This window comes from Clupea harengus, chromosome 9 (assembly GCF_900700415.2).
Source record: "Clupea harengus chromosome 9, Ch_v2.0.2, whole genome shotgun sequence".
In the NCBI taxonomy this organism is placed as follows: domain Eukaryota; kingdom Metazoa; phylum Chordata; class Actinopteri; order Clupeiformes; family Clupeidae; genus Clupea; species Clupea harengus.
This window is the reverse complement of record NC_045160.1, coordinates 23,251,053-23,263,962: the sequence shown is the minus strand read 5'-3', so window position 1 is coordinate 23,263,962 and position 12,910 is coordinate 23,251,053. Positions and strand designations below refer to the sequence as shown.

The 12,910-nt window shown below is 43.2% G+C and overlaps 1 protein-coding gene across 1 annotated transcript in view; it reads left to right on the top strand.

The window, feature by feature from the left end:
- LOC105909680 (adenylate cyclase 10) overlaps positions 1 to 6,673 on the top strand; it is a 35,569-nt gene extending 28,896 nt beyond the window's left edge. Inside the window, exons 30-32 of the mRNA XM_042708635.1 lie at positions 5,147 to 5,342; positions 5,607 to 5,795; positions 6,300 to 6,673. Coding sequence (XP_042564569.1) covers positions 5,147 to 5,342; positions 5,607 to 5,795; positions 6,300 to 6,593 — 679 coding nt within the window. The 3' untranslated portion in view covers positions 6,594 to 6,673. The remainder of the gene's footprint in view (positions 1 to 5,146; positions 5,343 to 5,606; positions 5,796 to 6,299) is intronic.
- Positions 6,674 to 12,910: the final 6,237 nt, after the last annotated feature.

The window sequence follows — 12,910 nt, the reverse complement described above, 5'->3', positions numbered from 1 at the left end:
ACACACACACCCACACACACACACACACACACACACACACACACACACACACACCCACACACACACACACACACACACACACACACACACACCTACACACACACCCACACACACACACACACACACACACACACATAACCTTCTCTCTGACATACAGTATACAACAGAAGCGATTACACCCCTGTGCAGTATCACTTACATATCAAATGATTTGAAATGTATTGCAATTAACTCTATGTTAGGTGAAAATTCACACTCAAGTTTACCTCGGACTCCAGAGTTGTGTATAAGCATAATTGTATCCAGCAACAACAACAAGCTTGTCGGGCTCACTCATGTCTTGGCAGACAAGAGAGAGACACAGGCTCACTCTCATCCTGAAGGATGAGAGAGAGAAAGCCCGGGCTCACTCCCAAACTGCAGCAGACGAGAGGTTTATATTGAAAGAAGTTAGCGTTCTCTGACACAAAAACACTATATCAGCAGGGATAACCACGTGGTGAGTCTCTCACGTTAGAGGTCATCTTGCTATGCTTTTTGCAACGTAATGCATCAGCAAGGCAAAAAGGAGGACTACTAGTTCTTCTTATCAGCCCTTGCTTAAGCACACACACAGAAGGTACACTTTTAAGCACACACACACACAGAGTAAGAAAGCAGCACATCAGCACTTAAGAATCAAAGATATACAGAAACAGAAATGTCATGTTTCAGTTAACAAAGGCATATGATTAACACACATACATACAGTCAATAATTGCATTATTTATAAGTTGACAATTAGTGTATTTCCTCTTATGAACAATCAAAAAGAAATACTTCAGAAAGACTATATTGAAAATATATATAATAAAATATATAAATATATATATATGTAAAATAATTAAAAACTCAATGCAACAAAAGTGAATACACCTGTGATCACTGACACACAAGTTAGAAAAAACCTCTGATCATTGAAAAAAAAATGATTGCACCTGTGAGTTCCAATCCTTATCAGAATCAGAATAGTTTTATTGCCAAGTAGGTTTTACACCTACCTGGAATTTGTTCTGATGTATAGGTGCATACAGTAAACATAAAAACATACAAACACAGTAAGTACTACACATAACATAAAACATAAAAACTAGGGATGCACCGATACCAGTATCGGTATCGGTGCCGATACTTCGTTAAAATACTCGTACTCGTACTCGTAGTTGAATTGCCGATACCAAGCACCGATACCACTCATCAGTATTTCACTGCATCAAACTGGCCGGGCTATGCTGACACAAAATGTGATTTATTGTCCTACCTGTCCTACCACTCTCTGCCAGACTAGTAAGTAGCTTATTTGCCGTCTTGTGTTGCATTTGCTTGATGTTTGACTGTGTTAGGAAAGTTTGTCATAGTGTCAAAGTATTTCAGTATACAGGTTTCGCTAAATTTAGCTGCTAGCATCTCGTTAGCGATTAGCAATTCCGTTGTGCTGCCTTAACGGCGATTTGGGCTCATTTTAAGATAAATGACGACGACAGGAGTAAGGCACAGTGTAAGATCTGCACTGCTACGGTGTCGAGGGGCGGAAAGGAAAGTACTCTGTTTAACACAAGCAATTTGATTAAACATCTGAAGACGCACCATAGTGCTAAGTACACAGAGTTCACTGATGCTAGTGGCGCAAGACCGAAGCAACCAATCTTAACTGACGTCTTGCAAAAGAAAAAAACGCGCACGCACACACAGAGAGAGAGAGAGGTAGAGAGAAAGACTGTGCCACATAGGTTAAGTGATTGTTTGTGTACTTGAGCAGGAGATTCTTCTGATCCTTTTGTAACTGAAATGTGCTCTTGTGCTAATCCAGTAATAGTTCTGTTCACTTTTTGTCAAGCAGACTGTGTTGTTAACTATGCAGCAAATTGAATTGCCTTTATCTGGTTATATTTGCATTTTGTCTAATGTGATGATATTGTCTGTTTGAAGGCTTTTTTTGTGTGTTAAAACCAGAAAGCTCTGTTTATTTTTGGCTTGGGATAGCCTTCTGTTAATTTTGTACTATAGGCTTGACATAATCTGCAGAGGATAAAATAAAATCTGCCTCCAAATTAATTGCACTTTCATGGAGACCAAATCTAAGAAGTATCGGTATCGGTACTCGGTATCGGCAAGTACACAAATAAAAATACTCGTACTCGTATTGGTTTGTAAAAAAGTGGTATCGGTGCATCCCTAATAAAAACACAGTAAGTACTACACAAACACAATAAGTACTACAATACAAAAAGCAGGGCAGGAGTGCAAAAGTGGATGTGCAATGTGCAGTGTGCAATGTAGTGTTTGTTAACATAACACAGGCTTGAGGTGTGGGGGCGGGATGAGAGTCCACGTCAGGTGGGGGTCCCGGGCCTTGTTACTAAGGCCAACGGCAGCCGGGAAGAAGCTGGTTTTGTGGCGTGAGGTTTTGGTCCTGATGGACCGCAGCCTCCTGCCGGAGGGAAGGACCTCGAAGAGTTTGTGACCCGGGTGTGAGGGATCGGCCACAATCTTACCTGCCCGCTCAGGGTCCTAGAGGCGAACAGGTCCTGTAGAGATGGCCGATTGCAGCCAATCACCTTCTCGGCGGTACGGATGATACGCTGCAGTCTGCCTTTGTCATTGGCAGTGGCAGCAGCGTACCAGACGGTGATGGAGGAGGTGAGGATGGACTCGATGATGCAGGTGTAGAAGTGCACCATCATTGTCTTTGGCAGGTTGAACTTCTTCAGCTGCCGCAGAAAGTACATCCTCTGTTGAGCTCTTTTGGTGAGGGAGCTGATGTTCAGCCCCCACTTGAGGTCCTGGGAGATGATGGTGCCCAGGAAGCGGAAGGACTCCGCAGTGTCGACTGGGGAGTCACTCAGGGTGATGGGGGTGGGTGGGGCTGGGTTCCTTCTGAAGTCTACAACCATCTCCACTGTCTTCAGAGCATTTAGCTCCAGGTTGTTCTGCCCACACCAGGTCACCAGATGGTCAATCTCCCACCTGTAAGCGGACTCATCCCCCCCATAGATGAGCCCAATGAGGGTGGTGTCATCCGCGAACTTAAGGAGTTTGACGGACTGGTGACTGGAGGTGCAGCTGTTGGTATACAGGGAGAAGAGTAGAGGGGAAAGAACGCAGCCCTGAGGGGAACCGGTGCTTATAGTCCTGGAGTCAGAGACATGCTTCCCCAGCCTCACGCGTTGCCTCCTGTCAGACAAGAAGTCTGTGATCCACCTGCAGGTGGAGTCAGGCACGGTCAGCTGGGAGAGCTTGTCCTGAAGCAGAGCCGGAATGATTGTGTTGAAGGCAGAGCTGAAGTCAACAAACAGGATCCTGGCAAAGGGCCATGTTAGTGAAGGGCCATGTTAACTGCATCGTCTACAGACCTGGGGGGCGACAGTGGTAGAGAAGTCGTTTAGTAATCAGAAGGTTGCTAGTTCGATTCCCTGTCGAAGCGTCCTTGAGCAAGACACTGAACCCCTAATTGCTCCTGATGTGCAGTGTAAATGTAAAATGTGTATACATTGTAAGTCGCACATATGTAAGTCGCTTTGGATAAAAGCGTCTGCTAAATGACTAAATGTAAAATGTAAATGTAAAGACCTGTTGGCTCTGTAGGCAAACTGCAGGGGGTCCAGTAGAGGGTCAGTGATGGCTTTGAGGTGAACCAGCACCAGACGCTCAAATGCCTTCATAACCACAGAGGTCAGGGCGACGGGTCTGTAGTCGTTGAGTCCAGTGACTTTTGTTTTTTTGGGGACGGGGATGATGGTGGAGGTCTTGAAGCAGGCTGGTACGTGGCATATCTCCAGTGAGGTGTTAAACGTGCATGAACATGGTTCTAAAATGACCTATGAACGGCAGAACATTCTCAATGTTGGACCTATGGGCTGCTGTGTCTTTCTGCGTGTCTGCATCATGGCTCCGCATTGAAAAGACTTGCCGGAGAACCGGAACATCTGATTTTAGTTGTAGAGTTAGAAAAGGATACAGGAGGATCGGTGACCAACTAAAAACGTGGAAACACAGTGGCAGCAGTTATCAGGGTGTATAGAATGAGCCAGTACCACTTATCAGAGCTGCCGTGGCACATTAGTCCCACAACGACTCCACGGACAGTACACTACTTGTAGTCTAGTCTCAGAAAAAACAGAAGTGCTTTAGACTTGGCACGGTCAGTGGAAATGAGAGTTTCTGGGACAGCTCAGACAGTGGGAAGGACATTACATAATGTCAACCTCTATGGACGGCGGGAAAGAAAAAAATCTTGCTTGCTCCTCAGCTCAAAACTGCAAGAATAAACTTTGCAAAAGGACCTGAAAAGAAGCCTGATGCATCTTGGGAGGACATGCTTTGGTCAGATGAGACCAATATAAAAGAAGCCTGATGCATATTGGGAGGACATGCTTTGGTCAGATGAGACCAAGATAAATGAGTTTGGCTCCGAGGGGCTCCATGATGTTTGGCATGATCCGGACCAGGACTACCACAGTGAATGCATTCACCCAACAGTGAAGAACAGAGGTGGGAGTGTGATGATATATGGGGCTGCATGAGTGCTAAAAGTGCCATTTATAGATGGCATCATGAATGCCTGTGGGTATACCAAACTACTAGCTGACAATCTTGGAAGCTTGGCAGAAGAGGAATATTGCAGCAAAACGATCAAAATGAAAAATTTGAAAACTATGATATGGCCAAGTATGCCGCCTGATTTGAACACTACAGAACACCTTTGGGGCGTTTAAAAGAGACATGTAGAGCAACACGACCCCTCCAGCAAAGAGCAGCGGGGGGGAAAAAGGTCTCTGAAGAATGGCAGAACATCTCTTCCCGAATTTGTGCATCCCTACTTTTCAACTTATATAAGTAATGCAAATACTGTAAGTGATACAATTTTATATATATGTATAAGAAAATAAGAAAAAAAAATATATAGAGACAAAGAGATACTTACAGACACTTAACCCCCTCACCGCACCTGGCACACCTGGCACACCTATGCACGTGCTCACATACACACAAACACAGACAGCCTCTCTCTGACATTCCCCCCCTCTCTCTCTCACACACACACACACACACACACACACAACTCCATACATGCTTTCATCCTTTCACTGTGTGTGTGCGTGTGTAGGTACGTAAGGCTGTGCGATTGGCTGAAAGCGCGTGTGTACTACAGCAAGGCGAACCATTTGTACCGCGCCGCTCCGTCCTCCCTGATGGCCCTCGGCGGCAACATCATGTTTCTTGAGGTCAGCGTGATGCTCTTCAGGAAAGCCCTGTTGGAGAACAACAAACACATTCAGGATATCTACGCGAAAACAATCAAGGTCGGCACACATCACACAACACTACAATACTTTGACAAATAGTCACTGTTCATTTCAGCCAGTATGGCAGGCAAAAGACTGGGGTAAATGGGTAGTTATAGGGTTTGGCCTCCAAACTCCCTCACAGCAAAACCAGCCTTTCTGGCATCGTCATTTCCTGACACCGGCTGCTAACGGTCACTTTAATCTGTTTATTGCCTTCTTTTTTTCTTTCTTTGTTTCTTTTTTCTTTCTTTCTGTGTGTGTGTGTTTGATGGTGTTCAGCGCTTCACTGAGTTCAAGCAGCATTTCAGCACCAATCAGATCTACCAGCCGCGGGTGCTGCACCTGCGGGCCTACCTGAACCAGCTGGCCAGACACCAGACCAAGGCACAGGAGCTGCTGCAGAAAGCCCTGCTACTGTGTGACGCACAGGCCAACGACCTGGAGAAGACCTGTATTCAGCAGAGCCAGGTAACAAACACACACACGCAAACACACACACACACACATACACACACACACACACGCAAACACACACACACACACACACACACACACACACACACACACACACACACTCATCCAGCAGTCAGGTCAGGTCTTTAGTGCACACACAAACAAACATAAGTATAAACATTTGCTCACGCACTTGCACACACACAGAGACACACAGACATAACACATACATCTCCCTGCATGTACATACAAACAGAGGGGTACCAAACACCTTTTGCTCACCACAAAAAAGGCTGCATAAAATAACTCTTCACAAATAACTCATCCTGTATTTCCCATTCATTTCTCTCTTTTTTTTTTGTCTGTGTTGCACAATAGAGAGCATCCCCCAATGAATTATGTGCTGACAGCACGTATGACCTAAAGGTCACGCCAGAAAATGTCACTGTAAATCGGAGTCATTTTCCAGTCTCACTGTATCTCACCACAGTGCTGTTTCTCCTCTGTCTCCTCCACCAGGCTGCCTGGCAGACTCAGGATGTGGATCAGCAGAAGCAGTCAATAGCCACCTGGTACATCGCCACGGTAACCATGCCCTTGTGGGACAAGGACTGCCCGCCGGAAACGGAAGAGCTGCAGGAGCACCGCTATGTGCTAACGGTGCCTATCCCGCACGTGCCAAGTGCCAGGGCGTCCGCCGTGCTCCTTGAGACGGACGAGGAGCAGGAAAAGGACGTGAAGGTCACTGAGACACTGGTGAAGTGGGCTAATGCCTCCGAGACGTCCACGGAAAGTGAGGAGTCTTCATCTTAGAAACGAGTGGAATTGGGTTTTTGATATGCCGTCTCGGAGCCAGGTGCCTAACGGCTGTAAAAATACACATTGCTTGAATAGCTGTGTCTTCAGGTGTCATTTCTTTCTTGTGTTGCTGCTCTTTGTGTTTGCGGAGAATCTTTTAGATTTTGCTCACAGATGACCTCACAGTTTTTACAGGCTTCGAAAATAATCCATAGGTCAAATGTCATTTTGAATCTGTTTAGAAACACCTTATTATAATTCAGTAACTCCAAATCAAACCCGTTTGCTGGCTAGACAGAACACACCACCTCAGGAATGTGGTTTGGCAGAGTCACACACACACTCATTGTCATGCTAACAGTGAGTCGCTGAAGACCCTGAGCGCCTGACTCTGAGATAGAGGAGTGTCTGGATCTGAATGGATCCTGCCTCAAAGCTCCTGCCTTTTAGGCAGAATTAGAAGTATGGCTCAGTCATCACTGTCTGGCTGGGCAGTAAGCCGGCGAAAGGACAAGACGCCGTCAAGCATAGAGATGAGCTCAGTGGCTGTGACAACTGTTTGGTCCTGATGCAGGTCACTAGTTGTCATGGTGAGTTACATGACTTACATGACATTCTACAAAATGTTCATTTTCAACAGTGTGGTGCATGGACTTCTGTATCAGAGTGGATCAGTGATGCTTGTGCATATGCATGGCATGCTTATGCATGCCATAACTAATAGCACGCATACTCCTCTTTACACATCACATCACAAACAAAACAAAAAAACAAACACAGAAAAAAATGGAAACCTCATATGATCTTTTTAATGGCTTAATCTGTATCTGATCACGAAATGAGAATGTGACCAAAATGTAATGACAAAGAAAAACTAATCAAGTAATATTTCTATTTCCGTGAAGAAGTGTGTTTTCCCCACGCAAGAACCTGGTAACTGCCTTGCATAACATCCCCTAAAAGGAATTGTAAACCATTAACACTCCTATTATGTTCAAATTTTACTCACATCTATTATCCTTGGGGTCAATTTGATCCCAGCAATTTAAACCTCCAAAAAATGATTATAATTTTTTTTTTTTACCCAAGTCTATGTGTCAGGTACTTTAGGTTTGTTTGTTGACTACCTAAATAGCCATTAAAAATAAAACAATACCCCCACCCATCCCCATTATACATCCAGAATACATGTTACGCGACTATGGAGAAATATGCAGATCACCATAAAATCTCACTGATTGACCGAAATTGAAAAGAGATATCCTTCTGGTGTTTTTATGACTTCATATTTTTTCTAAGTACATATTGTTGTTATCTATAACATTTGGAATAAAAAACTATTTCTGTTATCAAGAATAATAACAATGTGATGAAAAAAGTTGATATTTCTTATATATTTTATACAATTAAAACAGCCTGGGGTCAAATTGACCCCAAACAACACCTATGCGTAAAGCATGTGTACAGGACATTGAAAACATATCATGATGTTAATTTTGTGTTTACCCAGTTGTCCCCATTAAATAAGGAAAAGTCATTAAATATGAAGCAAAACAAATTATGTCAATCTTTTATTTAGAGACGTTAAACATTGAATGGGGTCCAAACATAATTGACCCCAAACATAATAGGAGGGTTAATACTGCCCTCCGAAAGCCTTTGCTGCCCGTAATGAAAGACCCAGAAGCCCAAGGTGCTCTCTCTCACTCCATTTTGAAAAGCTCTTAAAAGATTTAAGCCTAAATGTGTTTGCCACATTTATTCATTTCAATTTTCTTCCCGGAAGCTGTTCATACACTCTCAGGAGATGGAGGCAGTGATTTTCTGTCAAATTCACAGAAACGAAACCATCCCAGAATTGTTACAGAGTGATGGCCTGCGTGGTTTAGTAAATTGGTAACTCACGTCACATGTTAAATAAAATCCTTCTGGCACTCAAACGGTAAACACACGCCAGGCAAACAGTCATGACCTAACAAAAGGTTTCCATTTGTAATATTTGTCATACCAGCGTTCGACCAGGACTAAACCCAGTGGTGAAACCTTGATCAAGCACCACTGGTCTAAAAAGGGCATAGCGGAGGCCTGCCGAGGCTCAGAGAGATGTGCTGCCAATGGTGCCTGTGTGCTGCATCTGCCTCCTGAGTCCCTGTCTGTTGAAGTCTAGTGTCGGCCTCTCCGTCTCACAACACGCGTCACACATGCACTCGTGTTCCTGTGGCTCGTGGCTCAACTGGTAGAACAACGTGTTAACGATAACCCAGACAACATACAGGCTCGTTAAAAATAAGTGGCCATACTGTCCTCAGTCGCATTTCGTTTTCATCTGGTTTATTTTCATGGCAGGAGACTAAGACATCATTAGTGCAAAAGAAATAATAGCAGCCTACACCTTGGGCAATTACACCTACACACCGTATGACACCCCTTTTGACACTGATTGCAAATCAAGGTTATTTAGTAGAGTATAATTATGACCCAGAAGGTTTAAAGGGAAACTTTGGGTTTTTGTAACCTGGGCCCTATTTTCCCATCGTTTTGGGTCGAAATGTTTACCAGGGACAGAAACTAAATCTGTCCAGTGTTGAGTTAAAAAGCTATAGTAAACCATTTTTTCAAAGTATAATGTAATTAATTAAGTCTGGATAGGCTCCCTACAGAAATATACCTGTAAAGAAACCTCAATAACTGTTTCTGCAGTCATTTTCTACAGAATCAGAAACTTAAACTGCAGAAACAGAACAGAAAACCGTCATTGTCTTCAGTAAAAGTCTGGACCCAAAAATATCTGAAAAAAGGGCCCAGGGTGAAAAACCCCAATGTTTCCCTTTAGGGGCAAAGGAGAACATAAGACAAAACAGAAATAAAACATCAAAACGAAAGTGTCAAATATACACAAAAATGCCTAAAAAGTGGAATCATCTCAACTCTAAACAGGTTTCTGTAAGCCAGTCATTCTGTTTCGTTTCTGGATCAGTGTGCTCAAGCTTTATTTAACTATCGCTTCTGTTCCAAGCTAGCCTGGATACCAGACCGAACTTAGCCCCGCCCACACATTTTTTGGTTGGGAAGTTCGGTCTGGCATTACTCCATTGAGGAGAAATTATCTGCGGACAGACATTGCCGTACCAATCAAATTGTCAAGGTGGGCTTTATACGATGATGGACAGATGATCAACCGTAACGTAATCAATCACGTCACCAAAGAGCTTTTGGGGTGAATTCGTTTTCAACAAACATGGCTGCCGTTGGAGAGCTGAAATGTGGTGATTCGAGTCTGTTTTAGAAGACATTGACAGCACATTCATTTTGAAAGAGGAACAGAGAAACGCGATCAAGGCATTTGTCGATCGAAAAGATGTTTTTGCCGTCCTTCCTACGGGATCCGGTAAAAGTTTAATGCATCAGCTGGCCCCATGGTCTACGTTATGGTCATTCTACTTTGCTCTGATTGGTTCTAGATATATCCAATTGAGCGAAGAGGCATTTTTTTTCCTGGTTCGGTTGAAACACGCCCCATAATCACAGCCCATTGGAGCGGTATCAGACTCATATTCTGACTAGAATTATGAGTATGACAACGTCAGGCTAGTTCCAAGCACCATTAACAACGAACATTGTTTCAGTGTTCTCCAAAGAGCGCACACTCTTAAAGCCCCTAGACCAAACAGTCGGGCTGCAGTGGTAAAGAAAAATACGTCTTAACTGGAAGAAACCTTGAGCAGAACCCAAGTCGAAAGGGGGGACCCACTTGCCTGAGGCCAACCTGGTAGACGTAGGGAAAGTACATGGCCCTGTTCCAGCGCAAATATGTGTGAAAGAAATGTTTCTTTTTAATTATTATCATGATGTGTTTTAGTTTGATATTAGTTAGTTAGTTAAATGGAGGACTAAGCTCTTTCCATTGTTCTGTGAAAGGAAGTTTGAAACTGTGGGAAGAGAAGCTTGGAATTCAGACTGTCATGAAATGTTTAGGTTAAGACTGATTTATTGTTCTAAAACCAATAGTCAGGGTTTTTGGGGGTCTTAGGTAAACATTCTTGTGTTTTGGAACCAGGCATGGGAAGACAGAGCCATGGGTGTGTCATTGTCTTTGTTCTGTGAGATTTTCTTAATAAATGGTCAGGCAAGTTACTCAAGGGGCAGTGTATGTGGGGACAGCGTTCTGAAACCACTACTCTCCTCTGGGCCAGAGTAAATGTCTGTTACTTGATGTTATTCTTGGTTGTGTGTGTCTTAATAACTGAGGTTTAAATACAGTCCTTATACAAAGGGTGAAATAATTCCCTGACAGTTTGGTCCATCGATCGGAATCTCAAGAAAGGACAAGATCGACCGGGAGCAGAAACACGGAAGCCGTACGTCGATGCATCGCCCTGCCCAATAGTTGGATAGGTAAAGTCCCTTCGCGTTGAATTCGTCGTTGGGCCGGCTGAAGGACTTCTGCCCCCGGGAACATCTGCCTTCTCGAGATCCAGATCCAGATGAGACGCACAACAAGAATAATAAGTGAGTAGCCGGGGGTTACTTAATATTCAGACAAATAGCTATACAGAGATCTGGGATCTCTTGAGGTCTGGGACCTCACAGAAATATTTCTACCCTAATCTGGGATTGGGGAGTGTGAATAGGTGTACACCTGAGTGAATGAGAGAGTGCCTGGAGTAAGAAATTAAGCAAAATTAAAACTTTGGAAACTATCTGAGAGCACAAACTCCCGGGGAGGTCCGGATTGATTTATCAATCTAGAAGCTCGGCCTCCGGATATTTTTCATAGACTCAAGAGAAGTATTTTGCTTAATTCAAAAAAACTCACCATAATTAATGAATAAAGAAGGAAATAACGAAGGAAAAAGTAAGGATAAGTGTTATTCTTGCGGAGAAAGAGGACACTGGGCTAGAGAATGTCCCAATAGCGAAAATTCAAGACTAGCCAGAATCCAGCAGTAATAAAAGTAGACATAAAGAGAAAGAGGGGTAAAACTGCAGGCTTGATAAACTATAGAGCTTTTTACGGTGGCCACGTACAAACTCTATACATTTTATCTGCTTTGTTCATTTGCACGCACTTTTTAGTCTTAAGTGCGTGAAGGGGGAGTTACTAGAAATTATGTAAAGACATAAATAGAGTTGAGCATTTGTGAATGAGAAATTGGGATACTGGCATAGACAGACACTGCGCACGCGCGCAATCCATGTGTCTCATTGAAATAGCCACCAGTGACTGTGGCTGATTTAACAGCACAGGTGGGGAAGGGACACATTGGAATTGTGATCATCATTGTGTATCATCTAATTATCATTGTATCATTATATGATAATGATGGCGATACTGCTTAAATAAAATAATACAAGTGCAGATCGATTTGAGGATGAGGAATTTTGGTCTGATCAACTAAAAAATCTCTATCCAAATAATCGAATTGCATGAATAGCCGCAGGGGTAGAGGCCCGGAGTTAAGATTAGATTAGATTCAACTGTATAGTCATTGCACAGAGTACAAGTACTGAGACAACGAAATGCAGTGTAGCATCTATAATGAAGAATAAAGGAGTGGGATTCAGAAGAATCTCAGAGTGCTATAAATATATAGATATTATAGTAATGAATGGAAATAATTCCAGTGTTGCAAGAATTGTATTTGCAAAAACGAGTTCATTTGTTTCATTAAGAGATTGTTTGGTGCTCCGAGGCGAGACTAAACGAAGATTTGACGGTTTGATGATAGGTCAAGTCCTGTGGGGTAAATCGCAAATGTCCGTATATTTTTATTCAGGGTGTGAACCTGATAGATGAAATGACGAACTTAGTTGCGTTGATGTGGGCATTCAGTCATTGGAGCAAGATTATTGATCGGAACCTAACGTTTTAAATTGATATTTAAAACTAAAATAAGCAAGTGACCAGTTGTTGGCATAGTTTACTTGAAGGTATTTTGTGTAACATCTGTGAAGAGAGCATTTAAAATTGCTGAGAGCGCGACGCACATAAAACGAAAAAGATCAGATTAAAACTTTCTCTCGTTACCTTAGTAGTGCGCCGTCAGAGGGCATAACAAGAGAAAAATGGAAATACGAGATTGTGATGTGTTGTGAGCTATTGTATGTGCCAAAGTACTGAGTGACTAAGATAGCCCGGAATTATTGTAGATTGTTTTTTAAGACGTAAAATCGCTTACGGCAACTTCGACTTTTTAAACAAGCCTGTGTGGTTGGCTGTTCAGACGGACAGAGAAGCACACGGGTGGGGGCTGTCAGGGGGAACAGAGGGCTCTGGCCTCTGTGCATACTCACACACACACACACGCTGTATTTTAAAAGGAGAGGAGATG